Genomic DNA, 26,422 nt, shown 5'->3' on the forward strand with positions numbered 1-26,422 from the left:
ATCCAGAAAAAAAGACCTTCAGACCATCAACCTGCTCTTATCTCCTCCTGTTTGAACTACTGTAACTCACTGTACAAGTGTGTAAACAAACAGAGCCAAACAAGCCCCTGGCTCCTCAGGAGGACTGAGAGGAGAAGCCATATCACTCCTGTTTGAGCTCCCCTCTAGCAGCACGTTTCAATCCTCTACACCCTGCCCTGCTCCCATCTCCGACATGATTTAATACGTCTGCTCTTCAGATCGTTTAAATTTTGTATCTTCTGTTGTTTTTACTTATTCCAACATTGTTATTATTCCTTCTGTCTGATGGGGGTTTTATTGCCTTTTATCATGTTTGAGATCTCTTTATCTTTGGTGGTTTTAACCTTTTTATCTTCCTTCTCAGTTTTATTATTTTGTGGCTCTTCTACTGTTTTTTTTCCAGTACCATTTCTCAGTCTTTTGTACTCTTTCCTTTTTTCTTGGAAAGCACTTTGTAAGTCACCACCAAAAACTTTTCTGTCTTGAGGTGAAATTTTTTATTTTTAAGTTTGAGTTTTTTCAGTCTGCTTCAACACTTTTCTCCACAACACAGAAGCCATCCACAAATCAGAAAGAAAACAAAAACAAAATCATTAAGTGAACCAGCGATCAGGAAAGCACATGAAGACATGCTGTACATAAAAACACAACACACACCTTCACATTTTTATAAATTAGTTAATCATAAGTGACTGAAAAAGGTGAAGGCTGATGCTAAAGCTTATCCAGCCCTTCCTTTCAGATAACACGTGCAGCATAAACAATCCTACAGCAGTCATTTAGGTTATGTTTTGAGTCTTATCTTTTATATTTTCATACTGAGTTTCGTAAAAACTGGATGTCTGCTGTTTTCACTGCAGAAACGTAAAACTAAGCAAGTCTTCATGTCTTGTTTTAAGGAAAGAAAAAAAATCATATCAGACTTACTATCAGCCACACTTGACAAGTCTGCAGAAATGTCAGAATTAATTATATTTAAAGACAAAACTCACACCTGAATGGCTTGTTAAAGAGTTTTAAAAAAATCTGCCAATGGGGTTAGAAAAATGTACTTGTTTAGTTTTAAGACATTATTTCAAAAATTGGCAGATTTTTTTGCTCTTTACACGTATTTCAATCCAGGTGTCGTTTTTGTCCCTTAATATATTGAATTCAGATTTTTTTTTTTTTAACTCATCAGGTGAATGTGACTTATATCAAGGCACAGTTTTCACTAAATATGTCATCAACACTGGCTTTGCCTTAAATATTTGCAGTGCAAAAGGATTTCTTTTTGAGTCTCAGCTCATGAGAGAAAATTGAACTTCAGTTATTCATCTGGATAAGTCTGTGTCATAAATTAAATCTGTTGAACGAATGAATTCATCCTCAGTGTCTGGACAAAAAAAAAAACAGCTTAAGATTTGTTTTGGTTGTGGTTTTGAGTTGAACCTGAGGCTGAACGTGGGCCTGAGCCCTCCACCCTGATAAGACAAACCATTAACCTTTGAGCGGGCAGATGTACTGAATGTTACTATCAGCTGACTTTATGGTTTTGTTGTGATCACCTGACACAAAAACCATGAGGTTAAGACTCGTCAGACGTGGATCTGCTCAGTCTTTCTGTTTAATCAATGTGCAGACATATCCAGACCAGAGACGCTTGTTTTAAGTTCTAGAGCTGAGGACTTACGCCTGTCTCAATCAAAACCAGAGTACATCTGGAAACTCTAACACCAGCTCAAGTTGGATTCAGACAAAAGAAGCCTCACTGGATTCAGGAGGTCCAACTGGTTCCAGGAGATTCAGCAGATCTGTCATTTCTGACGTACTGTACGCAGGATGAAGAAGGGGACCAAGTACGGTCTAACAGGCCTGCAGAATCCTGGACTGGAGCTGGAGATGACAGAAGGTACCAACACATCCACAGCCCAGGTAAGACTTGGGACAAGAGTCCACATGCATGGTTGGAGCTTTACACAGAAAACATCTTTTAATGGTGAAGAAAGTCAAGTTGCAGATTAAAGAGAAATGAAACAGAAGGAATACACAAAGGCAGTTGACTACACTAGTCTGGCTCACAGAGAGAAGTGAAACAAACACATCAAACTTTTACAATCCCACCGCTTCAGCTGGGTCTCTTTGGCAGGGGTGTATTTAGTCATTTGGGGGCCCAAGGCAAACCCAGTCAATGGGGCCCTCCATGTCCTTGTAACTCATCTTCCTCAGAGCTAGACTGGCCTTCCCTGGGTCCACTGTCTCTTTCTGAGATTCAAGGCATGAGGCAGTGCTAATCTTCTACATGGCTTAACACAACTAAATGCATTTCCTCAAGTTCTGTACTTTTGTTTGATTTTGAAAAAAGTGAATCCATCATTTAGTTCACTTTGTCCTGGAATTGAAATCTTTTATGGTCAATTGACAGCTTATTTATCCCACAGTGGGGAATTTACAGAGTAACAGTAACAAACAAGAAAGTATGAAGTGAAAATCATTACAATAGGTAAATATTGAATAAAAATAATAGTAAAGAAAAAATGTGGAAATATCATGAACAACACAAAACTGGAAAAAATCTACTGAAAGAGGTGGTATTTACAGTTACCATACTTTTTGGTACTATTATTTTAAAGTTAATGTATTTTTATTTGACCCCCTGTCCAGTGAGTTATGTATCCAAAAAAGAGATTTTGTACAATAATGTTTATCACCAACTCAAAAAGTTTGATTTTGAGAAAATTATCCTGTTTCCTGGGCTAGATAAAGTCCTAAAAATCCTAAAAGTCTTATATGTTTATCTCAGATCTCAGAGCAACATTGTTTTTATTTCCAACTTGGTTGAAAATAAGAAAAAAATGGGGGAAAAAAGTGTTTTTTACCACTTTCTTCCTGAATCAAATTTTCAGATGTGTTGTAACATGGAATAGCCCATTGAATAAGAAGGGAGGGGGAGTACCCAAAACCATCATTAAAGATTAAGCCTTTTGATGGATTTTGAAGCATGTGAAGTAAGATTTAGAAAAAAGAAATGCTTTAATTAAAAAGAACTTCATAAATCAGTTCTTAAGAGATGCTTTGGGGGGCCCCTGGGAATCATGGGGCCCCAGGCAACTGCCTGTGTTTGCCTAATTGTAGCTACGCCCCTGCTCTTTGGTGTCTTCAGGTCTCAAAGCATCCTCCAGAGTCTGGGTCCTCCATGTCACCCATAAAAAGTGCTGCAGTCTGGTGGGCTTCGTACTCCTGCAGCCGCTGGAGACAGAGAAGAAGAAAACTGAAAGGTAAGATAAGGTAAGATCTTGAGATGAGATAATGTCGGATCTGAATGATACTAAAGTTTCGATGATGTGATGAAATTCAGGCGTTAACGTGGAGATGAGGTACAAAGGTCTGGCTGAGGATGAGGAAGATGATGTGAAGCAGAGAGATGAGACTGACGCGACGAGTGGAAAACAGCAACTGAATAAAAAACTGCTCAATCACTTCAGACGGCTGGCTGCTACCAACCAGGACACAGACCAGGTAACAGCACCTGAAGCCAACAGGTTCACAGATCAGGTCATACGCACAGGGATTATGTCTCTAACTTTCTAAATGTTATCATCAGTGCTGAGTCCTCACCCAGTAATGCTCCCTGATGCACACAGAACCCGGAGTTTTGATTAACATACCTCGCCCAGTCTTTTTTACAATGGTGGACAAGGTACACGACTTTATCACTCAATTCAAGGTATAGATCCTCCTGTTCAGACATTCCTCCATTAGAAGTGAAAGCTGCTCAGTCAGATTACTACTTTGCTGGAATTTTCATGGAAGTTAAGCAGCTGTGATGATTTTTGTGTGTAACGAGCTATGCAAATAATTCCTACTGGCAAAACATCAAATATGGGCAAAAAATATGTTGATGGGTTGGTCTGCCTTCCCAACAGGGCTTTAAATCTTCTTCAGATTATGCCTTTCAGGCTGGTGACATATGGAGAAAACATAAAGTTCAGGTGCAGTTAGTCTGTTAGCATGGAGGATATTCAGCCTGTGCTGGTTTTGATGGGACTTTATTGCTCTGCAGATGGATTTGTTAAAACGAGACAAGCTCTGGTGGAAAAGCCATTTCAAACAGCCGACACATTCACACTATCAGGCTCAAAGAAGACCATCGTTTGGGAGTTAGTTAACCAGGTTAAGTCATCTTATTGTACATGGAGGAGCAAATAAAAACCCTGTGGGTGTTCCACCAATCAGAAACGTTCAGCGATTAGGCCCCACCCCCAAAGTTCCTGGACATCTGGAAAGAACACCCCACCCTGGCAGGGACATTTCAAGGAGCAGATTATTTACCCCAGAATTTAGCGCCTAGTTCCTGTGGTCAAGAAAGCACCTTTCAACGGCACACAGAACACCACTATTGTGTTTGGGATGGGAAGAAAATGCATCTGTTGATTTCAGAGCAAAAACAGAGAGTAACTAGAAAATCACTCACAGAGCTCAGACCTCCACCAAGCATATTGTGATTGTCACCAACACTTTAGTCCTACTTTAATGTTATACTCCCTTTCAGCAGACTGTCTGCTACAATTTGGTGTTAGTTGCAGGTTTGTACAATAATTTGTTACCTGACAGTGTTTGAAATTATGATGACCCAGTACATATTTCATATCCTGGATCTTAGTATCCAGAATATTTCCAGGATCTGGATTGTACTTCAACATTTGTCAGAAATTATGGTGACCTTGTCTTGTATTGTTTTTTTTGCAAAGCAATCAGACCATTTATGGTGGAGTTATATACACATATGGTGAAAACAGCCCTATGATAAAGAATCCTTTTTAAAAAAAACCTGGATCCAGACGGTGATCCAGATCACCTCCAAAATTTAATCACTTCTTCCTTATCCCATTTTGAGCATTTCCTCAAAATTTCATCAAGATAGTTTTGGAGTTATGTTGTTCACCAAAAAATCAGACAAACTCCCAAAAACATAACCTCCTTGGCGGAGGTAATAGGAGCGGTCATAGCGAGTAGACAAATCAAAGGTAGCCTATGCGATTTCTCTTTCAAATTTGGACTTGTAAGTCATAAGTGTTTCCCCAGAAGAATAAGAGGCTAGTAAACAGTGAAACATCTACTTAAGTTTAATTATCAAGTACTCTGTTACTGTCCACCGCTGATGTTTAATGTGACTCAAGGGGAGATACTGTTAAGCTGATTGGTGAAGGAGTGTGAGTATGAATCCTGTGTGTGTGTTTTGCTCAGGTTGACCTTCAGTTTCTGGATAAAGTGATCTCTGACGGGGGCGATCCGAACACTTGTGACAGATATGGACAAACCATCCTGCATGAGGTCAACAAATCATTTTTTTCACTTTGATTAATCCTTCATGTTTTTGTTGGTTATTTTAGAACAGTGCGTTTTGATCAGTTTACCATCAGATTCAAAGATTTCTACAACATATGAAAGTGTAGTTGTTTGAAGATCTGCAAACATTTGGTGCAAGTATCCAGCGTTGTTACTTTTTTCGGTTGTGTCTTTATGTGCCGGGGTGGGTGGACAGTACCACACCTCATTGTCTCCTTCAGTTTAAGATAAACTGAGTCGTGCTGATTGCTGTTTTAGTATTGGGATCTATTAAAGCTGTTTCTTTTAAATCACCAAACTCCTCCTGAGACTTCACTGAATCCTGTTCTCACTACTTTAACAATTTCATTTGACTTCCTTGTGTAATTTGATGTTATAGTTGAACCCCTTGTAAACACCATGTGTGTGTGTTCAGATCTCCAGGGCATGGAGTGTTGACGTGATGCGTTTTTTCTTGGATCGGGGCTCAGACCTCCTTCGGCCAGACCAGTTTGGAGTCACAGCTCTTCATGTGGCTTCAGCGCTGGACTACCAGGACATGGTTCAGTTCCTGCTGGACCACAAAGGTCAGTGTGGACAAGCTGAGCTTATAAGGATAGTCAGACCAGACCTCTCAGACCTCTCAAGAGAGCCTGAGAAAAACATAAGGAGTTACAAACAAAAAGCAGTTCAGATGGATATTTCACGTCTTTTTAAGTCTGACAGAAGAGATGGCAGAGCGTCTTTGGGTTTTTTTTTTTCCCCCGAATCTGCCCATAAATGATTGAGAGTTTCTGAATATTCTGAATCTCAAAAGTCTTTTCATTATTTTTTAGAAAGCAGTATTATGTTCGAGAATTTTCCATTATGCAGGCAGAAAAATTTCATAATGAGAACAAATGAATTTAATATTCCACAACAAACAAGAAAGCTTTTGATGATCAGCTTGGCAGAGACTTTCTGTAACTGTGACTGTGGTTGTTAAATTTGTATAACAGTTAAGGTTTACAGAGCCTGGCTGATATGGGAACATTTGCATCCTCAGCTGATCCAGAGGCTCGGACTTTCCTGGACCAACAGACTCCTCTTCACTACGCTGCCAAGAACGATGCTGCAGGTTCAATCAGACTGCTGCTGCAGGCCGGGGCGTCCATCAGCTGCATCGACTACAAACACAGGACGCCTCTGCAGCTTGCTGCTAACATGGGTAGTGCCGACATTTCCTATGAAAACACTACTGACACGACACAAAATGCCAAAAAAAAAAAAAAAAAAAAAAAAAAAACGTGCAAAAATGAACATTTTTTTAACAGCTTCGTTCAAAACATGATTTTGGTCTGAGTGCCTCACTTCCCTGTGAGCACACATTGTACAGGGACGTTATTTTTGAGGTTATTAAACTTACGAGATTTGCCCATATAAGGAGATCTCAGCAAATATAGGACGAGTGCAGCGTTGTCAAAGTGACCCCCACCAACAGTGGGCTTCAAAACTCTGTAACAGAAACAAATGGATGACATCACAGAGACTATGTCCATATATCATGCAGTCTATGGTCTCAACCCAGCTTTAACATAAACACAGCTACAGACTGATCAGTCATCAGAACAGACACTGACATCACTAAAAGAAACATCTCCACAGATATCACCCCTGAAACAGCTCCTGCTCTCCTGGATCATTCCTGCCTGTGTGTTTTCAGAGCGCAGTGAAGCTGCCCGGTTGTTGATGGAGCTCGGAGCCGAGGCTGGAATGATAGACTCTGATGGACAGCTCTGCATAACTGCTCTGATTGGTCGGATGAGCCCTGTGGTAACTGGTCCCACCCTCTTACAGATAACGATCAGCTGAATAGAATAGAATAGAATAGAATAGAATAGAATAGAATAGAATAGAATAGAATAGAGCAGGGTGTATCTTAAGGTTTCTAAACGGTGGTGTTTGTTGTGTCCAGGCCCAGCTGGCGCTCAGTCAGTTCCATGTGACTGACAGATTGACCAGACAGGAGTTCTTCTACCTGAACCTGCTGGAACCAGAACCTCAGTCACCAGGGACATCTGTGCAAGGTAACACTACAACCAATGCACTGATATCTATTTAGTCTTGACTCCCTTCTGCACGCCTATATCAACCCTCAGTGTGTGTGATGCGACACCTTCTCTTCCCGACACTCTTACCTTTTCCACATGTGCAAGTCTTTTGTTGTAATGGTTTATTATGTGCTTATGTGCTGAGGTGATTTTTTTCTGAATCACACACTGTGCCTCCCCTACAGGAGCCTAATCTGGTATCTGCTTTTTCCCCACTCCCTCCTTTTTGCACTCTTTTTCACATCTAATAAAACACGGCTCCACGCGCATTAGCTGCCCCCCAGCTCTCCTGCTCCTGTCCTCCCCCTGTTATATGTCACTGTCTTTTTATGTTTCTTGGATGAGATGACACTAAAATGTAATTTCTCTGCTCTGAAACGTGCAATGATGAATATCATAGGATGTCATCATCATCATCATCTTCATAGACCCCCTCAAGTTATTGTATTTCCAGTCTTTTTGCTGCCAATGAAACTACTGCAGTACCATGTACAGTATGTGCGACTTGAGTCATGATAACATGACGACTGCTGGTGTGCAGCTGCCTTCCCACACCTAATATTTCTGTGCTATCTCACCTAATGGTATAAAAGTGCATCTCAGTAAATTAGCATATGATGGAAAAGTTCATTAATTTCAGTATTTCAATTCAAACAGTGAAAATCATATATTACATAGATTCAGTACAGAGAGGGAATTATTTCAAGCTTTTATTTCATTTATTAATGATTGATGATGCCACTGTCTCATTCCTTGTGTCAAACCACTCCTGAACCAGTGACACTGTCATAGGAATCTTAACTGAGCTAAGAAAAGAAATGGACTGTTGCTCAGTGTTCAAAGTGCTCTTTATGCTTTATTCTGCTGACAAGCTTTATAGAGAGGCTGACTTCTTTTTCCAGCAGGACTTGAATCCTGCTTACTGCACCAAAACTACAAAAAAATACTGTCAAATGACCATGAAATTATATAAATAGACATACTTTTCAGAAGTCAAGCAATTCTGGGTTAAAAATTCTTTTTATTAATTATTGAATTTTGGTTTTTAACAATTGTAAGATATGATCGTCAGATTTAAAAGAAATTGCTACTGAAATATTCAGCTCTGTGTGTACTGAATTTATATAATACTATTAAAAAGTTTCACTACATGAACTCCTGAAATAGATTAACTTTCCCAACATATTCTCATTTATTGACATAATTAGTATAATTCTGTCTGTTTCTTTAACTGTTGATCTTGTTCCATCTTAAAGGAGGTGCCATGAGAGAGCCAACATCTCCTGTAAGTGTCACAAGTTTACTTGATTTTATTCAACTGTCAAAGAACGATATAAGTGTTAAATGTAGAAAGATGCTGTGCTCAGCCTACACTGGGCAGTAAACGGGGAACATGTTCAGCTCACAGTGCACAGTCAGTGTATCCTGAATGAAGTGTTTGGCACAGTGAGCATCAGACAGCATGTTGTGAACACTTCACACAGATCTCAGCTCTTCTGTGTCTGTCTGTTTGGTTCCTGCTCTCAGCTGGAGGTGGCTGTGCAGCAGGGGAAGCTGGACCTCATCATGCATCCGGTCTTTCTCAAACTGATAGAGATCAAATGGAAACTATACGGCAGGTAAACTCTGATCTGATTGGTTCAATTTACTGAACACTTCACTCAGTCAACTCTCAGGTGTCAAAGTTCCCACTCTCTGTTTGTCTCCATCAACCTCTCCATCTGTCTGTTGGAGCCAGACTGGGAGCTTGGCTCCTCCTCATCCTCAACATCATGTTCAATGTCTCCTGGACAACTGTGGCCATCTCTGTGTCCGTCCACAGAGACTCACCTAATCGCTACACACTCCCTCAGGTAATTTGGTTTTCGTCTGTACACAAGAAAAATTAAAATCTTATCAAGTGTTTTTTTTTCTTATTTCGAGTAAAAATTGTTTTATTGTACTTGATATTCGCTACATTCAACTGGTTGTCCAGAAAAATGAATTGCTAGTAACAAGTAAAAAATAATCTGCCAATGGAACATTAAAGGTTGCTAGAAAATGTGCTTGAAGCTAGAATAAAGTTTTAATACAAAAAACTTTTCTCTTGGTTCGTTGGCAGATTTTTTTCGTTGTTACAAACAATTCAGACCACATTTCTGTCTTTAAATAGAATAGAATAGAATAGAATAGAATAGAATAGAATAGAATAGAATAGAATAGAATAGAAAATACTTTGTTTGTCCCCGAGGGGAAATTCAGGAGTCGCAGCAGCATTCAAGAAAACAAAGTAAGAAAGTGTATAGAAAGTGCAATCAAGACTTTCTTCTGGACTGGTCAGGTGAATGTGGCTCACATTAGGTCCAAAAAGACATTTTCTACTGAAAATAAGAAAAAACCCTTACTAAGATTTTCTTTTTTTTAGTGTAAGTAAGTGTTTTTATCTTCTATTTTTCCGTAAGTATAATAGTTAGTCTACATATGAGCCACATTCACCTGACAAGTCCAGAAAAATGTCTGACTTTAAGAAATTAAAAGACAAATATGTTACCTCAAATGCCTGTAAAGATAAAACAACCTGCCAATGTGTTAAAAAAAATAGGTACTGGTTTAGTTTCTTAAATTTATAAATATTTTTGTTTCAAGAAACTTTACCCACAAATTTCTCACCCTGTTGGCAGATATTTTTTTATTCTATAAAAGCAATTTAGGTGACATTATTTTCTTATGACCTGTAAATCAGACAATTTCAGTTTCCTGAATTTCCCCTCAGGGATAAATAAAGTATTTTCTATTCTATTCTATTCTATTCTATTCTATTCTATTCTATTCTATTCTATTCTATTCTATTCCATTCAATTCTATTTTCGAACTTGTGAGGGATGTGGCTTGTATTAAGTCTAACAAGACAACTTAACTAAAAATGAGTGACAAACACTTGCTCAGATTTCAGTGTTTGCTGTGTACCTGGCTGTTAGTCTCTCTGTCTGCCCTTTCTCAGGACTGGTGGAGGATCCTCTTAGTGGTCCTGGCGCTTCTCCTGACTCTAGAGGAGGTGCTGAGGGAGGTGCAGGACATCCTGCGTTCAAGGAGGAAAGTCAGACTCTGGCGGCAGTGGGCAGAGCAACGTCTCCATGATGAGCTGCAGTGCTCTCATCCCATGTGGCCTCAGGTAGAAAGAAGCTGCTTAGACATGATGTGAACTGCACCTGAGCTAAATATGAACACCTTCTGTGTGTGTGTGTGTGTGTGTGTGTGTGTGTGTGTGTGTGTGTGTGTGTGTGTGTGTGTGTGTGTGTGTGTGTGTGTGTGTGTGTGTGTGTGTGTTTTGAAGGAGAAAGTTTTCCTCACTGATCAGAACAAACGGATTTACAGAATGAGAGGAAACTACCGCCGAGACCTGTGGTAACATATTTACACACAAACACACACAAAAACATAATATTAGAGTAAAAAGTTCAGTCAGACCATGAACAACAAAGATTTGTTGGAGTATCAGACAAAAAGCTACTGTCAGACATACAGTATACCAGACTTCAGTAAAGGTTTAACAGTGGTAAAGTTGCACTACAATGACAACAAAACTTGTTCTGATGTGAAACATTAAGTGAGGACATAATAGTTCAGGAAAGGACAAAAAATCATAAAAGGATTTCTACGTTAAAAAAAGAGATCTGGAATTATGTAAAAGTAATCTGATAGTAATTATATTTGTGTGGCATTTTCTGTTATAAAAAATGTAGTTACTTATTTTAAAAACATGATTTTCTTTTATTTAATCAACAAGGGGGTATTCTGTTCAGTACAAGGGGCGACATCTGGTTTAGAGAAATGGAGCCTATGAGAAGTGGTAAAATTTGCTGTTTATCAAGGATCTGTTGGAGGCTGTCTGCAGAAACACTGGAAACCTGGTACACACCCAGCCATAGTATATGGACGGCATTAAAAAACATAAGTACAGCCAGGTTCAAACAACAGCCGGGGTCTGAAACACTGATATTGCTATTGGTACACACTGAAGTGGGCTGAATTTTTATTTTATCTCAGCGGTTTAGAAGATATAGGATCAGAAACACAGCTCAGCTCATGTGACTAACAGGTGCCCCATCACTGTTTGAAAGGAAGCTCAAAGCTCACGTCACATCCAATGTGGCTGCATCCACAGACTGACTTCATCTCACTGTTTCAGGAACAGACAGGTGATGCCGCAGAGACTACGTCCATGTTTTTTTTACAGTCTATGGTTCAGTAACAATGCTGGATGTTCAGGCTAAACTTGTGCAGATTGTCAAACATCTACATATTCAAATTTTGTAGAAATCCAGTTCAATACTCCCTCTTCAATAATCATGACATGACAATCAAACCCAGAGTATTTTCCCTGTTGCAAAGATTTTTTCCTAAATGACTTAGGCTGAATGGTGCTCTCAGACTTGTAATGATGTTAAATCAAACTGATCAAATTGAATTAACATTTTCCCTGAGAAAAAACACAAATTATGTGTTAAAATAAATTGACATTTTAAAAAGAGAAACATGTACATACATACTTAAACGTATACTATCAAAAAAGGAGATCATAAACAAACTTTTGTGTGTGTGTGTGTCAGGAACGTGTCTGACTGGGTGGTGTACTCCCTGCTCACGGTGTCGTTTAGCGTCCACATGGTGGACGTGTTTCGTCCGTCTGTCAGTCTTCACACTATCAGCCTGCGCCTGTTCTCTGTCACCATTATCTTCCTGTGGCTGCGGCTGATGAAGCACGTCCGAGCCTTCAGGTAAACACACACCTGTTCAGTTTAACGGTGACAATCTGTTGGTTAAAGGAGCTTCATGTTACCATGATACTGTTTTGCCAAAGGGAAACTAATCCAATGTCTCTGGTCATGTTACACATCAGCATCACAGGTACAAAATAAGAAAGAAGAGTTGGTGTTGACCAGGTGTTCAAACAAAGATTGTCTATGATGGAGAGAGGTCCCACTCTTACAGAAGAGGATTAGTGCCACTGGAACCCACTCTAAACTGGTTCTTCCTTGTTATATTAATTTCCCTCTAAAATTCTGAAAAAGTCCAGTTTTAAAGTTTTTCTGTGTTTTGGTGACTCTTATCTTCTTCCACACACTTTGATGGGGATTCACACAGAATAACAGTCAAATGAGACTGTTACCAGGACCAGCTTTTAGGCAGTTGCTCAAACATTAGCAATTATTCAGGTCATGCTTACATCAACTTGTACTAGCACACGTTTAAATTATTATTATTATTTTTATCTATTTTAAATTAAAACAACATTAACATATGTCTGTCTGTCTGTCTGTCAGGCTGATGGGTCCCTTCATCGTCATGTTGGGGAACATTGTTGGGGATGTGATGTGTTTCCTGTTCCTGTACGCTGAGATCTTTATTCCCTATGCCTGCAGTTTCTGGATCATATTTGGAGGTTGGTTTGTGTTCAATTTTTTTTTCCACAAAAGCTGGTTTGACTGGTTTGACTTACTTGACATTTTAAAATTTCATTCCCTCTAAATTGCACTGATACTTTTACAGTGTTTTTATATTTTATTTACACCAATGCTTATTCTCAGTCAGGTAATCTTCTCTTGGAAGAGCAAACTATTCAACTCACTCAAAGTCTGAGAAGCTGAAATCATGGAAACACAACTTTTTGCACATCAGCTGCTATTTGTGTATCTATCATTCTGCCTCTCCCCTCTCCAGGCTCCTCGTCAGTGCCCAGCATGCAGTCTGTCTCCGGCTTGTTGTTCAGTCTGTACCGCATCACACTGGTGGATGAGTACGAGTACACTGCCATGTATAAAGTGGACAACGTCATGGCTCCTCTTCTGTGCGGGACGTTTTTGGCCGCGTCCTCCATCCTGTGTGTGAACATGCTGATCGCTCTGTTGACCGACACCTTCCAGAGGTCAGAGGTCACACTGCTCCATCCAAAAAATCTGTGTCACTGCTGTTCATTTTTACAAAAGGGGTATCGTGCTCTAGTCTTAATACCTTCCATTTGGTTCTCCTGTAGTAGCTTTACATGATTTACAGCTCAAAAAAATCCCTGTTTCTTCACACTGGTGTTTTAGAAAACTCTCATTCAGCTTCTGTTAGTTTTTTGTAGCCGCTCTTTAAGGCTCCCGCTCCACAAATCCCCTTCTCTCTGATTGGCCAGCCCTCTGGAGGCCTGTCAGGGGAAGAGCTGTAGGTCAGACCTTGGTCTTTGAGTCCTGCCCCATGTCCTTATGCAATGACTTCATAATTTCAGCAAGTTTTAGAAAGATCTCAGGCTATTTTAAGAACAGCAGTTTCCATCAGTTTACAGAAAGATTCAGGGATTGCTACGACATATGTATATGTTGAGGTTTAGAAATCTGCGCACGTTTAGTCTGAACATCCAGCATTAGTTTATATCCATGTTTGAAAAATGATGACGCACAATATCCCCTCTTCAACTACCCAACTGTAGCAGCCAGCCTGGTTTGCTCCTTTTACTAGTGAAAAAGGCGTCTTGTATCCATTAAATGCATGAGATTAACTCGACAGCTGCTGACTGTGCTGCCTGTTTGTGTGTGGGTGTGTATTGTGTATAATATTAGTAATGTTTATATGTATACATGTTATAGGGTGCACGATAACTCGAAGGCCAACGCTGTGATGCAGCAAGCCACCGTCATCCTGCAGGTAGAGGAGTCTATGCCCTTACTCCGCCGCTTCTATGACAACCAGTACATCTCTAAATACTGTGCACCACTGGCTGAAGCCTATGATGATGACATCACAACAAACCCCGGTTACCATAATGAGATGGGCCGCATCACAGCTCAGATTAAAGTGAGTGAAGAAAATGAAGATTTTATCTTGAATTAAGAACAGGGGGTAAAAGGTGTGTGTGTCTTTTGTGTGTCTGCAGAAGACCCTGGATCAGTTCCTGGTGCTACAGAAAGACAAAGACCAAGTAGAGGGCAAAGGGTGAGAAAAACGAGACAAATGACAAAACTGATTGTGTGATGAACAACCAAAGAGTCAGAAAACATTTTAAAAAAAGTCATAAGTTTACAATTTTCACTTCTATCTGATGTTGTTCTGGTGGCAAACAGCAAACTTCCTCTCATGTCTATCTGAAAAATATGGTTCAGATCAGCTGCAGCTTTTCTTTTTATCAGGGTTGAGACAGACCAGGACCAGGACAAGACCCCACTCAGCAAGAACAAGAACCTGCACAACCAGGAGCCTCAGGACCAAAACTTGCTCAAACAGGTGATTCAGGACCAGAGTGTGAACAACCAGGAGCTCCAGGCCATCAAAGAAGAACTGAAACAGCTCCGAACTCTGGTCCAGCAGCTTGTCCAGACCAGGTCTGAATCAGGTTAACAGATCTGAGACTAAGGGGCAAAAAACCCTGACCAACCTATCCAGACCAAGACTCATTAGATCCCATCAGAGCGGAGCAGATATGGAAAACAGCAGCTCTCTGTGGCCTGGAGAAGAATAAAAGTCAAAGACAACAAAGGGGAATTTTTGAAAAGTGAATGCAGTGTTAACATGAATTTTGTTGAAGTTGTAAATAAATCTGATCCTGTGTGATATTAAATAAAAATGTGAAAACAATGCAACTTTTATCTTTAACACGCATTTATTCAATTGAAAATATAGAAAGTCAAAATAGGTTGGAATTAGACTGCTGAGAGTTCTTCGCCTGAAAATCAACTCTGAAGTCCTGATCAACTAAGGTCAACAAAAGCACCAGAAAAAAAAACATTATTTCTTAACAGTCTTTTCAAATGCCTGTCCTCTCTGCAGGGAGCCGTAGAAAGAAATGAACAGTAAGCTTGTGAAACATCCTCTCAAAAATACATTTCCTGGTAAGCAATAAGTCCATCAGAGGAAGGGATTTCTGACTGGCACCTTACGGTGGCCAGTAAGATTTCACTGGACTCCCATGCCCCCTGGACCCCACTCTGGGATGCCTCCTGTCTCTGACATGACCCAAGTGTTTCTCACTAGCGCTGGTATGTTTTAATGACCTTGACAAAACTGCAGAATTTTTACTGAACAAATGTGATGTTGAGAGTATTTCATAGTTGTCTTTTCATATGTATCATTGAATTTATTGAATATTTAATGAAGGCACATTTCTGCCAGCACATTACAAGATGACAGAAGACAATAAATACCCCAATGCGGATAATTAACTCATGAACACTGACTCAAAAAGGCAGAATTATATGATAAGTTCTTTAAACAAGAACATGATAGTGAGTCCTGTGATACAAGTTCAACATTGGAGTAGCTTAATAAAAAACTTGACATGATACTGACTCATGTATACATGTCCTGTATTTTTGCTCATTATTTTTGTGCAACTTGCTTTTTTTTCTTTTCTTAGTTTTTGGTTCATTGTAAAGGTACATAACAAACCATGAGCACATCTTGACTTTTCAGTTATATGCATTTCAACATACAAAGAGATTGACGACTAAAGCATTTTATATGAATCAATCCGTGTTTAAGATTAGGGGCAGGGGGGGGAATTGAAGTATCTTCAACAATTTTTAATTGTGATTTTTATTATTATTATTATCTTTTAAAATATTACTATAAATATAAATTATAGCCTATAGACATCATCACCACCATACATAAGGGATGTATGGTAGACTGTTTCATGCAAATAAAACTAATAATAATAGTAATAATAATAACAATAATAATAATAATAATAATAATAATAATAATAATAATAATAATAATAATAACGTGGATGAACATAAATAAGAAAATTGAGAAAAAAATCCATTAGGCCATGCCCAACTTATCACGGAAAAAATGTTTGAACTAAAATTATTAGGGAATTTATTGAGTAGGGCAAGCCCATTTTCAGACACAGGCCATTTATTTATGAGAGGAAAATTCCAGTGCAAGTATTACTGCAATAAGTAATTTGGGTATTAGATAAATTGTAAATATTTTTGTTTTCAATTGATGTTTTTCTTTATTTATTATTTTATCCTATATTATTTATCAAATTTGTACGAAATATTATTTCTGTTCCATCGCATTCCTGGGATACTATTTTCTTCCTGTTATGAAAGTACTGGTACTGACATAAATAACAAAACAACAAGGTCCCGCCCCCTCAGCTGTTGACCGTTTCCGGCTCCGGTCCTTCTTTCTCTACAGCCACGGTAGAGGGAGGAAAGATGGCGGCGGCCCAGTCCGACAGAGATCTTCCGTCTGCTTTATGTTCTGAATTCCTGAATTTCTCCGCCAAAGACACCGCGTCGGTAAGCGGCTCCCCGACCTATACACCCCGCTGACCCTCTTCTATGCTGTCACTGCGTCACATTCACCTGTTACACCTGTTAAACGACACATTCAGCGTTTAATCTGCTTTCGTCTCGGGTTGTTTTTCAGCCCTGCTCAGTGCTAACGCTAATGCTAGCTCGAAGTGATCTGTAAAACATCTGGACGTGAGATTAGGCTGTCAGAAACAGCTGTCTGTGTCCCCGACTCTGCCCCTGAAAACTGGTTCACGGCGTTTTGTATTAGACATACCAGGCGGTTTTATGTCGTTAGAAGCTGAATAACGACCGCTATCGTTAACTGTCACAGTTACTAAATAGCCTTGGAGTTTACCACCCGCCTCACTGGCGTCAAGGTAACTTCAACTCGTGTCATCTGTGGACAGTTTCAGATGACACGACGCTGCATCCCATTCTCTCAAACTCAACAGGATTGATATTTGTGACCAAACATAGGCCCAAAGTTCTTATCATGAGAGATTAAAAAGACTGGACAGTGAAATTAGGTTAGTTCAGCATCCCTGGAAAAAAGCATTTCAGTATCTCACATGTGATATAACATAACTTTTAGTCTCTGGGAGTAAATGTGGATCTGTTAAGATTTCCAGCTTCTGTTTTATATGTGACAATATCCTGATGTCTGTGTGATAGATTTTTAAACTTAGTTGAACTATTTGTAGTGCAAATGTGAAAGTAGATCAGGTGTTTCACAGCCAACTGTCGGCTGGTTTTACTCATGATGTGAGCTTCTTCTGCAGGATGCCTCAGGTCAGGTGTTCAGGAGACACAGCCTAGTTTTGTTTGACCTGAAATTAACTTGATGGTCCATGCTTTAACATAAACTCATGTTTGGGATTGAGCATGAACTTTTTTTTTATGTTGAGTTACAAAGTCTGCATCCAGAGGGTGTTAAGTTTGTCATTCTCTGGCTTTCTTTGCTGGCCTTGTATTACATTACGTATTTTATGACAGGGATTTTATAAATTTGACAACTTAATTCGATGTTGAATCGATAAAATCAATGTTTACTGGTATTATTGTTACTAATTAGGTTAACTGGCTGAGTGGTAGGCTAACAGCCTCCTGCTGCAAGACATCCTCAGATCTATGATTCATAAACAAGGAATGATGTTGTAGAAGTGCAGGTGCTGACTCTATTCAAGCTCAGTGTAAGGATGGTAGTTTAATGTTATTTTTGTGCCATTGGGTTGTTAGCTTACTTTTCAGTGGATGTTAGCCTGCTGTTAGCGGCGAGTCAGTAAGAAATCAGGTTAGTGTGTCACTAAGACTCAGCAAGGTACTCTTTACTGACTGTGTCAAAGCTGATTAACCTGCTACAGATCACACAGACTACACACACACACTCCTGCTGTACTGAGGGAAAAGAGGACTTTAGCGTAGTAGCTAAAGAGTAAAAAGCAAAAATAATGCACCATTAAAAATTAATTGTATAGTTTCATCTGTAAAGCTTGTCTGTTATGTTAAACATTTAGTCCTGCAACATGTTTGTGTAGATTTGTGTCCCTGAGTTTAATTTGAAAGAAACATTATTTTATTGAATTGGTTTAGTGGTTTCACAATGATTTGCGAGTAAAGAAGTTATCCTCAAGTGATTTTTGTGATTCGATAAGTGTTGGTTCAACATCCCCTCGGTAAAAGTGAAGAGTTGAAGTTATATTTCATTTGTAAAGAAAAGTTCCCTTTCAATTCATAGAGAAGTCTATAGAAGAGGCCTGTCACGATAACAAATTTTGCTAGATGATAATTTTCTAAAATATTATTGCTGATAAGCGATATTATTGTCAATATTATTTTGATTTTTTTCCATTTTTTCATTGATGTAATTATGATAAATGGGATAATAAAGTGAGTACACCATATCAAAAGCAAGAAACTTTGATTTCTTAAAAGTATTTAACTGTAATTAAAAGGTCAGGATCTTTTAAATAAAATAAATTGAACAAAAAATATATTAAATTTAACAAACAAGAAAGACAAAAAATTACAATGAAAATGAAATGGACTCTCTTTTAGAAAAAAATACACGTCAATGAAAATAATTGATAATAATTAATACTAATCAAAAACAATAAAACAGACCCTGTCTCTAAAGAAAAAACGACCCCCCCCCAAAAAAAACAAAACAAACAAAAAACAAAAAAAAACAAAACAAGGATTGTCAAAGAACAAGGCTCCGCTGCACCTCCCCTTCTTCTTCTTCGTCGCCACTATTTTCAAACAAATGCGACATATCAGCTCGTTGGTGTTCATGAGCTCACACTTTGTTCATTCTGATAAAAAACAAAATGTTCCCACACTGGGACTGTGGCAGGCAGCTTAGGAACCGTATCTTTTGTGCCATCACTCATATTAGTGTGTTTCCTCCTTACCCCTCAGGACGCTCGCTTCAGCTCTCTCCGTGTGTACGCGCAAGCAGCCCCATCTTCACCCCAAAGACTGCATTTTTGACAGATGCTCACACCGCTATAAATCCGCTAAATCCGCTGTAGAACCTATGCACCCCAATGTTAGGAAAGATAGACGTAGTGAGCCATCTTCTCATTCAGCCTCTTTGGTCGAAAGAGAGGAGGAAAACAAACATGCATGCACGTGTCAGTTTACCGGCTGGCAAACTTACAGAGGACGATTTTATTTATCATTCGGTTACTTGATTTATTGATTATCGTGACAGGCCTAGTAACTATTCAATTTTTCCTGAACCTCCAGCCCCAAACATTTAGAGTTGCTTTTATTTGGATATGCTAAGTGTCAAGAAAAGGCAAATGGACCCTGAAGCTACAAGTTGTTGTTGTAGAGTTGTGACAACATTTCTTTCTCTTACAGTTCACATGATCCTGTTTTAGTACATTTAGATAAGATATAGGGTTGGAAACAGTCATAATGAAATTATTCCAGAAAACTGAAAAATAAAAAGTCTCAAAATTGAAAATCATCCCTAAAGCAAATATTGGCATAATCCCTGAAAAGCTTTATATGTTTCTTTTTGAATTTGTCAAGTAATCTTATCAGTTTTTCCTCAGTAACTGTGAGACCGTGTCAAACCAACCTGCTGCTCTGACGGAGAGCAGAGGAGAGAGACTGTGCTAATTTAATCATTTACCACTGTTTACATACATGTAGGGTTACTGGGCTATGTAATCAATTAACTGTATCTTATATAAGTTATTACAATGCACATTTTGTATCATCATCCCGTGAGTCGTGGAGAAAATACATTTTATCACTGTTCCAGCTTCATGTCCATCTGTAAAGATAGCAAAAGCAGCGGAGTCTTCCCTGTCAAGTGTGTCTCTAAGATTTGGTCTAAACTACACCCTGATAAGTTTGGAGGAGACTTCAGTGCTGATCAGTTCCAGACTGTCAGAAAATCAGAGATTTCTTTATGGGTTCATAGTGTTTTTAATGCAGCTTCTGTTCTTAGACTACAGGAGATGTTGCAGTGTGTTCACTGTAGTATTTAATCATGTAACCCTCTCATGATCCTTCTCCACAGCAATGGCTGGTGGCGCCCGACCTGCAGCAAGAGGTGTACCGTCACCTTGCCTTGTATGTACCCAGAGTCCTTTGCCTGGGCCAGAGCCGGGGTAGTACCAGGGAGGAGCAGAGAGAGGAGCGAAGGGAGGAGCTAGCTTGTCAGTTACTCCTCCTGGCTCCGCTGGAGTGGTTCCTGCTCGGGGAAGATCCAGCTGCTGGCCTCGCTCTGCTGCAGGAGAAGAACCTGCCATCCCCTCTGTGTGGACATGTGTTCAAGGTGGGAGAGCCCACCTACTCCTGCAGGTAATCCATTCACACTTATATTAACACACACACACACACACACACACACACACACACACACACACACACACACACACACACACACACACACACACACACACATACACACACAGACACACACAGACACACACAGACAAATCAAGTATTAACAGTTGTTTGTGTTTGTAGGGAGTGTGCTGCAGACCCTACCTGTGTTCTGTGCATGCAGTGTTTCCTGGGCAGCGTTCACAAAGAGCATCGATACAGGGTGAGTGTAAACACACATATACACAGACACACAGCGGCTTGTTGATGTGGCTGTAAAAGGTTGTAAATAGGGATGGGCACCCTCACATTTGAAACGATACGGTACCGATTCCCGGTACCTGGCAATCGGTACCGGTACACAACGGTACCAATTTTCGGTACTTTTGTGTGCGCTTATGTGGTAATAAATATCAATTTGTCTGATGATAAAATGTAAATTCTTTTCAATTCAACATATTTATTCTTCAATATGTAATCTTGCAATGCTGTGTTCATGTCCAGCATGAAAAATCGCCTACTCTTCCACTTGATTTTACCTGAATCGCTACCTGGTACTTCTGACATAATTTGGTTGGTACTTACAAAAGTACCTAATTCAGTACCCATCCCTAGTTGTAAATAGTTTCAGATTCTCTAAGAAAGCAAACAAAAACATCAGCATGTTGTGATATATTCTTGTATCATGCTGTGTAATGCCGACATATTGATCTGGAGTTACACCCACAGTAAAAGCCCATTTATGCTCAAGCCTTGTGTCAGTGCTCTGTGTTCACTTCACCCATATTTCTGCATGTGTCCAAAAAGCTTATGGATACGCGCCAAACTGTGCAGTACCACTAGAAACCGTAGGGGCAGTGTTGCTGTTACTGCCTTCTACGAAGCTTTAGTGAGACGTGAAGAAGAAATTACAATGGCAGAACTTTGGCAGTATATTTAACTACCTCACCGACACCAACCACCACCTCCTACAACGCTGCCTTCATTTAAATCTTTTGTCCAAGCACTACATTGGCAATACCTCCTCCACAGATGCCATGCTTATTTTTGAGTTTCATTGTCATAAACTTTTGACTCCGCTGCTCTCCTACGGCCGTTATTCCTCCTAACCCTGCCCTGTTCCTGGTCTCCATCTTTCCAAACAGGCTCATAATTATAACCCTGAGGACCATCAGGTGGATAGGGATTGAGATTTTCTTCCTCTTCATAGAATAGAATCGGGTTAGAAGCCCAAACAGAATGAAAATGCTCCATATTATTTGGAATAAACAGGCCGAATCTGAATGGAATTTCATTCCGATGCACAAGGGTAGAATTTTCCTTTTCCCATTCCAATTAAAAGCAAAATCCTGTTGTGTATACGGTGAATCGGAAAGTTGTCAGGCTGGGTTCTGTCTGCGCACACTCTGTCCTGACGTAAACAAGCAGTGACGTATGACGTTTACTCACATGGAAACATGGCGGCTTCCAAACAGAGCACACAGCACTGATCTGCGTCGCAAAGTTTGATTTTAATACAAACTCTCAAAGAACTAGACGCACAGACGGTAACTCTGCAACTGTAGCTGCAGAGCTTCTCCCCCTGTCACTTACACTTACAGCCTGTCGTTGTCTCACGTAGCAGCTCCAGCTGCGAGCAAGCTGACACGGAGGGTAGAATTTACGCTTAGACGGTAGGAAAACAAGAAATACTGAACTATTCAAAAAAGTCCACGAAGAACTCAGCGAGGCAGGGGTGGACCGTAACGTTGAACAAATTAGGAACCGCTGGAAAACACTGAAGACTCGCTACTATAAGGCTAAACAGCACAATTGCAAAAGTGGGTATGGCCCCAACAACTTTCTGTTTTTCAAATGAAAAATAAAAATAAATAAAATAGCTGTTCCGATTGTATGCCGTGGCACATGTAAACACCAGATTAGAATAGATTGCTTAACATGTCAACAGTTTGCCTGAGAGCTTCAAACGGAATGATTATAACCCAAATGAGAAAAAAGTCTGCATGTAAACGTGGCTAGTGACAGGAGTGACGGTCTGATCCATGTTTATTAATGTTAAAAAGAGTCAGAAGCAACAGGACTCCCGATCATGACGTTACGTTCAAATGCCGGTTTTTAATGTTGAAGTACAAAAACCAGTACTTTAACATCTCCAGGAGACCCAGTGGTTTATTAATTTAGGAAATTCTTTCAGGATATTGTTTTTAAGTTATTTTCCTATCAGTTTGTTAACAGCTGTTTCTAACCTGTAATATGCCCTCTAAACTTGCACATATTTCAAGTTTCTGCCAGAGCTGTTGGTCAAACAAGCGTGAAATACCTTCAAACTGCTGAGCTGCTACAGTTATCTTACTTAATGATATGTGACACATGCACTCACACAGTTGTTGTAAACGCTGGAGAACAATGAACTTAGTTGAGTAGATCTGATGAGAGCAATCAGATTGGTGCATCAGCATCGTAAATTTAAGCAGTGATTAGCAGTTAGCCCTCGTTTAGACAAAATTTAGAGCAAAATATTCAAATGTAATTTTTGGTGAGTTTCGACAGCCAAAGCTGACTGTGGTTAAATTCTGTCATCACTTCACTCTGTCTTGCACGCGTTTATATGAAAGATTGTGGGGCAGATTTTTGAAGAGCTGTGAGTCTTGAAGACTCATGTTGACTCCCACAACACATCACCATCACTACCTGCTGTCAGAGCGGTCCCTGCATTCAGAGTTTGACTCATCATCTTAAGCCACAGTTTTAAACAACACCTGGACGAGGTGCTGCTGGTAACAGAAGTGCCCACACAAATAAAGCTGCTCCTCGAAACAAAAAGCCTGCATAAGACATCCAGACAGAGTAATGTGTGACAGCAACGGATTGCACTTTCAACACATCACACAGCTAAAGGAACCCAGTGTGAGTTAGTGATCCTCACTCTCCTCTCCACTTGCTACCTAAAGACTATTTCACACGAGGCAAAGTCAGTTGAAAAACATCAGCTTGCTAAGCCTTAAGCAAAACCTCATCAACAATGAGCACGTGAACAAAACTTGCAAAGGTGTGTATTTTCACAAACACGTTCCTTGCCCAAACTTGTTTCAGGCTCAACCAGTTTCCTGTGGGGGCCTCCACTGAGCTCACAGGTCAAAGGTCAGGCTGTCAGCTGCACAAAGACCTGCTGAGATTCATACACTTCACCAAAGAGCCTGTCTGCTGCATGTGACGCTCTTACACACGCACACGCACACACTCAACAACACTTACTGCAGTGTAAGAGTCTATCAGACTTTGCCAATGCCAGCTCAGAGGACTCAGGATGTGTGTGTGTGTGTTGCGTTGGATTACACTTATCCTCAGTCTCATGTCTGTGGCCACAAAGCAGCTTTTTTTTTTTAGCTATATATCAAAACATTTTCTTTAAGTTTATTTGCATCAAAAGGTGACTATCTCTCATCTAGGTGTAACTTTGTGTGTGTGTGTGTGTGTGTGTGTGTGTGTGTGTGTGTGTGTGTGTGTGTGTGTGTGTGTGTGTGTGTGTGTGTGTGTGTGTGTGTGTGTGTGTGTGTGTGTGTGTGTGTATTTTGCAGATGACGACGTCAGGAGGTGGGGGTTTCTGTGACTGTGGAGATGCTGAGGCCTGGAAGAAAGGTCCTTACTGCCACAAACACACACCCACAGACAGCAGCAGGCACTCAGAAGAGGTGAGACACACACATGTCCCTCTGTCTGTCTCTACCTGTCTTTCTACCTGTCTCTGCCCTCGTCACTTTGTTCATACCTGTTTTTTCCTCAGCTGTCTTTCTTTATCTGTTGTCAGTGTAGACCTGAAAACACTTTTTTGTCCCCTCAGGATCCTGTAGCTCAGCTGCCTGCTGACTTGGTTGCTCGGGGTTACAGCATTTTCTCGATCATCCTGAAGTACGCTGTGGACATGTTGACCTGGGAACAAGAAGATCAGCTCCCTGAGGGACTGACTCCACCGTACGCATGCACAAAGACTACATACACACATACTACATACACACATACACTCACTGCAGTACTTAGTTACCCATATGTTCCTAAAGAACACAGCAGCGTGTTTCCTGGTGGGGCAGTTAAGTTGGAAAGTTGGACAAATTTCGCCATGGTACTTCTGGTTGAATAACAAAAAATGCAATTGAACAAATCGTTTTATTTTACTTGACTTACTTTATTTTACTTAGCAAACTCAGCTAGCCTAGTGGTTCCCAAAGTGGGGGTCAGGTCCTCAATGTCTTCATAATAAAAACTATTTACAGTAGCTTATTTTATCCCTTATTGTGAAATATAAACAAAAATATAGCCATATTTTTACTCCTGCGTTGACTCAATGCCACAGCTTCCGACGCAGTCCTGAGCACTACACTCATTTGTGTTAATGTGTGGCCGTAACTCTATATTAATCTTCCTTAATGAGGAAGCAGAGCAGTGTGAATGAGGGCCTGCTACATTTTCTGCTTTTTGAAGATGATGCATGTTGCTTTTTATAATATAACAACTGTTACAACAAAAAGAAAGATGTTCAGCGTAACGTGTAGTTACATTTGGGAGAAAGTACAATTCAGGCTGCTTGCATAGCTTTCTAGGTTTCAAAGGAGTTATTTGAAACAAGGTTAAGCCAGGATAACAACAGTATTAGTGACGGCAGATTAGTAATTTAGTAAACAGTAAAATGTGCACATAGGTAATTTAATTTTCTACACATCAGTCACATGAAGCATCATCTTTTTGTTCTGTTTTTGGATTAGTGAATTTCTACAAGAGGGAGCCGCTGGCCTCTGGCACCAATGTTTTGGGGGTTTAACAGGCTGAAAAGTTTTTGATCCCCTGAGCTAGCCCTTGAAAAATCACATATACCTCATACATACGATATTAACTCATTAGCTGCCAGCCATTTTCAGTGCATCTTGAATGATCTTCAAAACCCAAATAATATTGTTTTCTATGACTATGTAAACACCAAAACTACCTAAGAAGAGTGGAATCTCTGCTTTTATGTCTTTTAAGATCATGTTCATCTTGGGAGCTCCATTTTTTGATCCTCTCCGTGATCTCAGTCATCTTTTTACACAATTGTGCCGCTTTTTTTCTCTGAACTACTACAACACATCCTCAGTTGGAGCGTGAGCTGCCTGAACTTTTCTGACTTGCAGCGTCTCTCTTTGTCTCTGTCATCTCACATCTTCTCCTCATATCCATGCTGAGCTCTCATCCAAAGAGCGCACTGCTCTCACCCACAGTAGTTTACAAGCATGATTTTGATTGACAAGCTCCACCAGACCCTGCTGAAAAACATTATTTACTTCTATAGACGCAGTAAACGGTTGTAATCAAACTGACGACTATGGACAATTCAGTGAATGAGTTAAAGAAAAACATTACTTTTTCATTGCCAAATAAAAGAGTTGGTGAGAAGAGACCCTTCTCATGTACCTGCTAAAGTGCGTCAGTGCAGATCATCCATAACGGATCTTACGCGCCCTTACTTATCACGTTATAGTACTCACAGAGGCAGAGACACAATTTATAGACCATATGTTGATTTAATTACATTTTCATCCCAACACAGTTTTTTCTCCTCATCCTGTTGTGTGTGTGTGTGTGTGTGCGTGTGCTTTTCCAGGGAGAGAGAAGACAGTTTCCACTGCATGCTGTTTAACGATGAAGTCCACACATATGAACAGGTGATCTACACCCTGCAGAAAGCCGTTAACTGCAGCCAGAAAGAAGCCGTCAGCTTTGCCACCACTGTGGACCGAGATGTCAGTACTCGTCTCCTTTTTTAAACCATCTCCCCCTCATAGAAAAATGCAATGGTTTTACAGTGGTTGAATCTCATTAGAGGACACATTATTTACCCTCTAGTTTTTTGTCTTTGTATGT

General features: G+C 39.9%; 2 protein-coding genes across 3 annotated transcripts in view; both read left to right on the plus strand.

Annotated features, from left to right (window-relative positions):
- Nucleotides 1-1,842: 1,842 nt before the first annotated feature.
- LOC141795244 (uncharacterized) lies at nucleotides 1,843-14,909 on the plus strand. The gene is made up of 17 exons (XM_074676059.1): nucleotides 1,843-1,935; nucleotides 3,164-3,278; nucleotides 3,359-3,519; nucleotides 5,765-5,915; nucleotides 6,374-6,535; nucleotides 7,031-7,140; nucleotides 7,283-7,394; nucleotides 8,675-8,703; nucleotides 8,946-9,037; nucleotides 9,157-9,271; nucleotides 10,399-10,595; nucleotides 12,008-12,175; nucleotides 12,722-12,840; nucleotides 13,119-13,323; nucleotides 14,027-14,234; nucleotides 14,314-14,372; nucleotides 14,567-14,909. Exons 1-17 carry the CDS (start codon nucleotides 1,843-1,845, stop codon nucleotides 14,772-14,774), a joined length of 2,304 nt encoding a protein of 767 aa, XP_074532160.1. The 3' UTR covers nucleotides 14,775-14,909.
- Nucleotides 14,910-16,558: 1,649 nt separating this feature from the next.
- The window catches only part of ubr2 (ubiquitin protein ligase E3 component n-recognin 2), a 35,731-nt gene continuing 25,867 nt past the window's right edge, over nucleotides 16,559-26,422 (plus strand). For both annotated transcript variants that reach the window (XM_074675357.1, XM_074675358.1), the window contains exons 1-6: nucleotides 16,559-16,687; nucleotides 20,220-20,503; nucleotides 20,672-20,750; nucleotides 24,106-24,219; nucleotides 24,369-24,499; nucleotides 26,163-26,301. In XM_074675357.1, the coding sequence (XP_074531458.1) occupies nucleotides 16,604-16,687; nucleotides 20,220-20,503; nucleotides 20,672-20,750; nucleotides 24,106-24,219; nucleotides 24,369-24,499; nucleotides 26,163-26,301 (831 nt within the window). In that variant the 5' untranslated portion in view covers nucleotides 16,559-16,603. The remainder of the gene's footprint in view (nucleotides 16,688-20,219; nucleotides 20,504-20,671; nucleotides 20,751-24,105; nucleotides 24,220-24,368; nucleotides 24,500-26,162; nucleotides 26,302-26,422) is intronic.

The sequence above is a fragment of the Halichoeres trimaculatus genome, unplaced genomic scaffold, assembly GCF_033239565.1.
Source record: "Halichoeres trimaculatus isolate MK-OKI-2021-1 unplaced genomic scaffold, fHalTri1.1 fHalTri1_scaffold_8, whole genome shotgun sequence".
Lineage (NCBI taxonomy): Eukaryota > Metazoa > Chordata > Actinopteri > Labriformes > Labridae > Halichoeres > Halichoeres trimaculatus.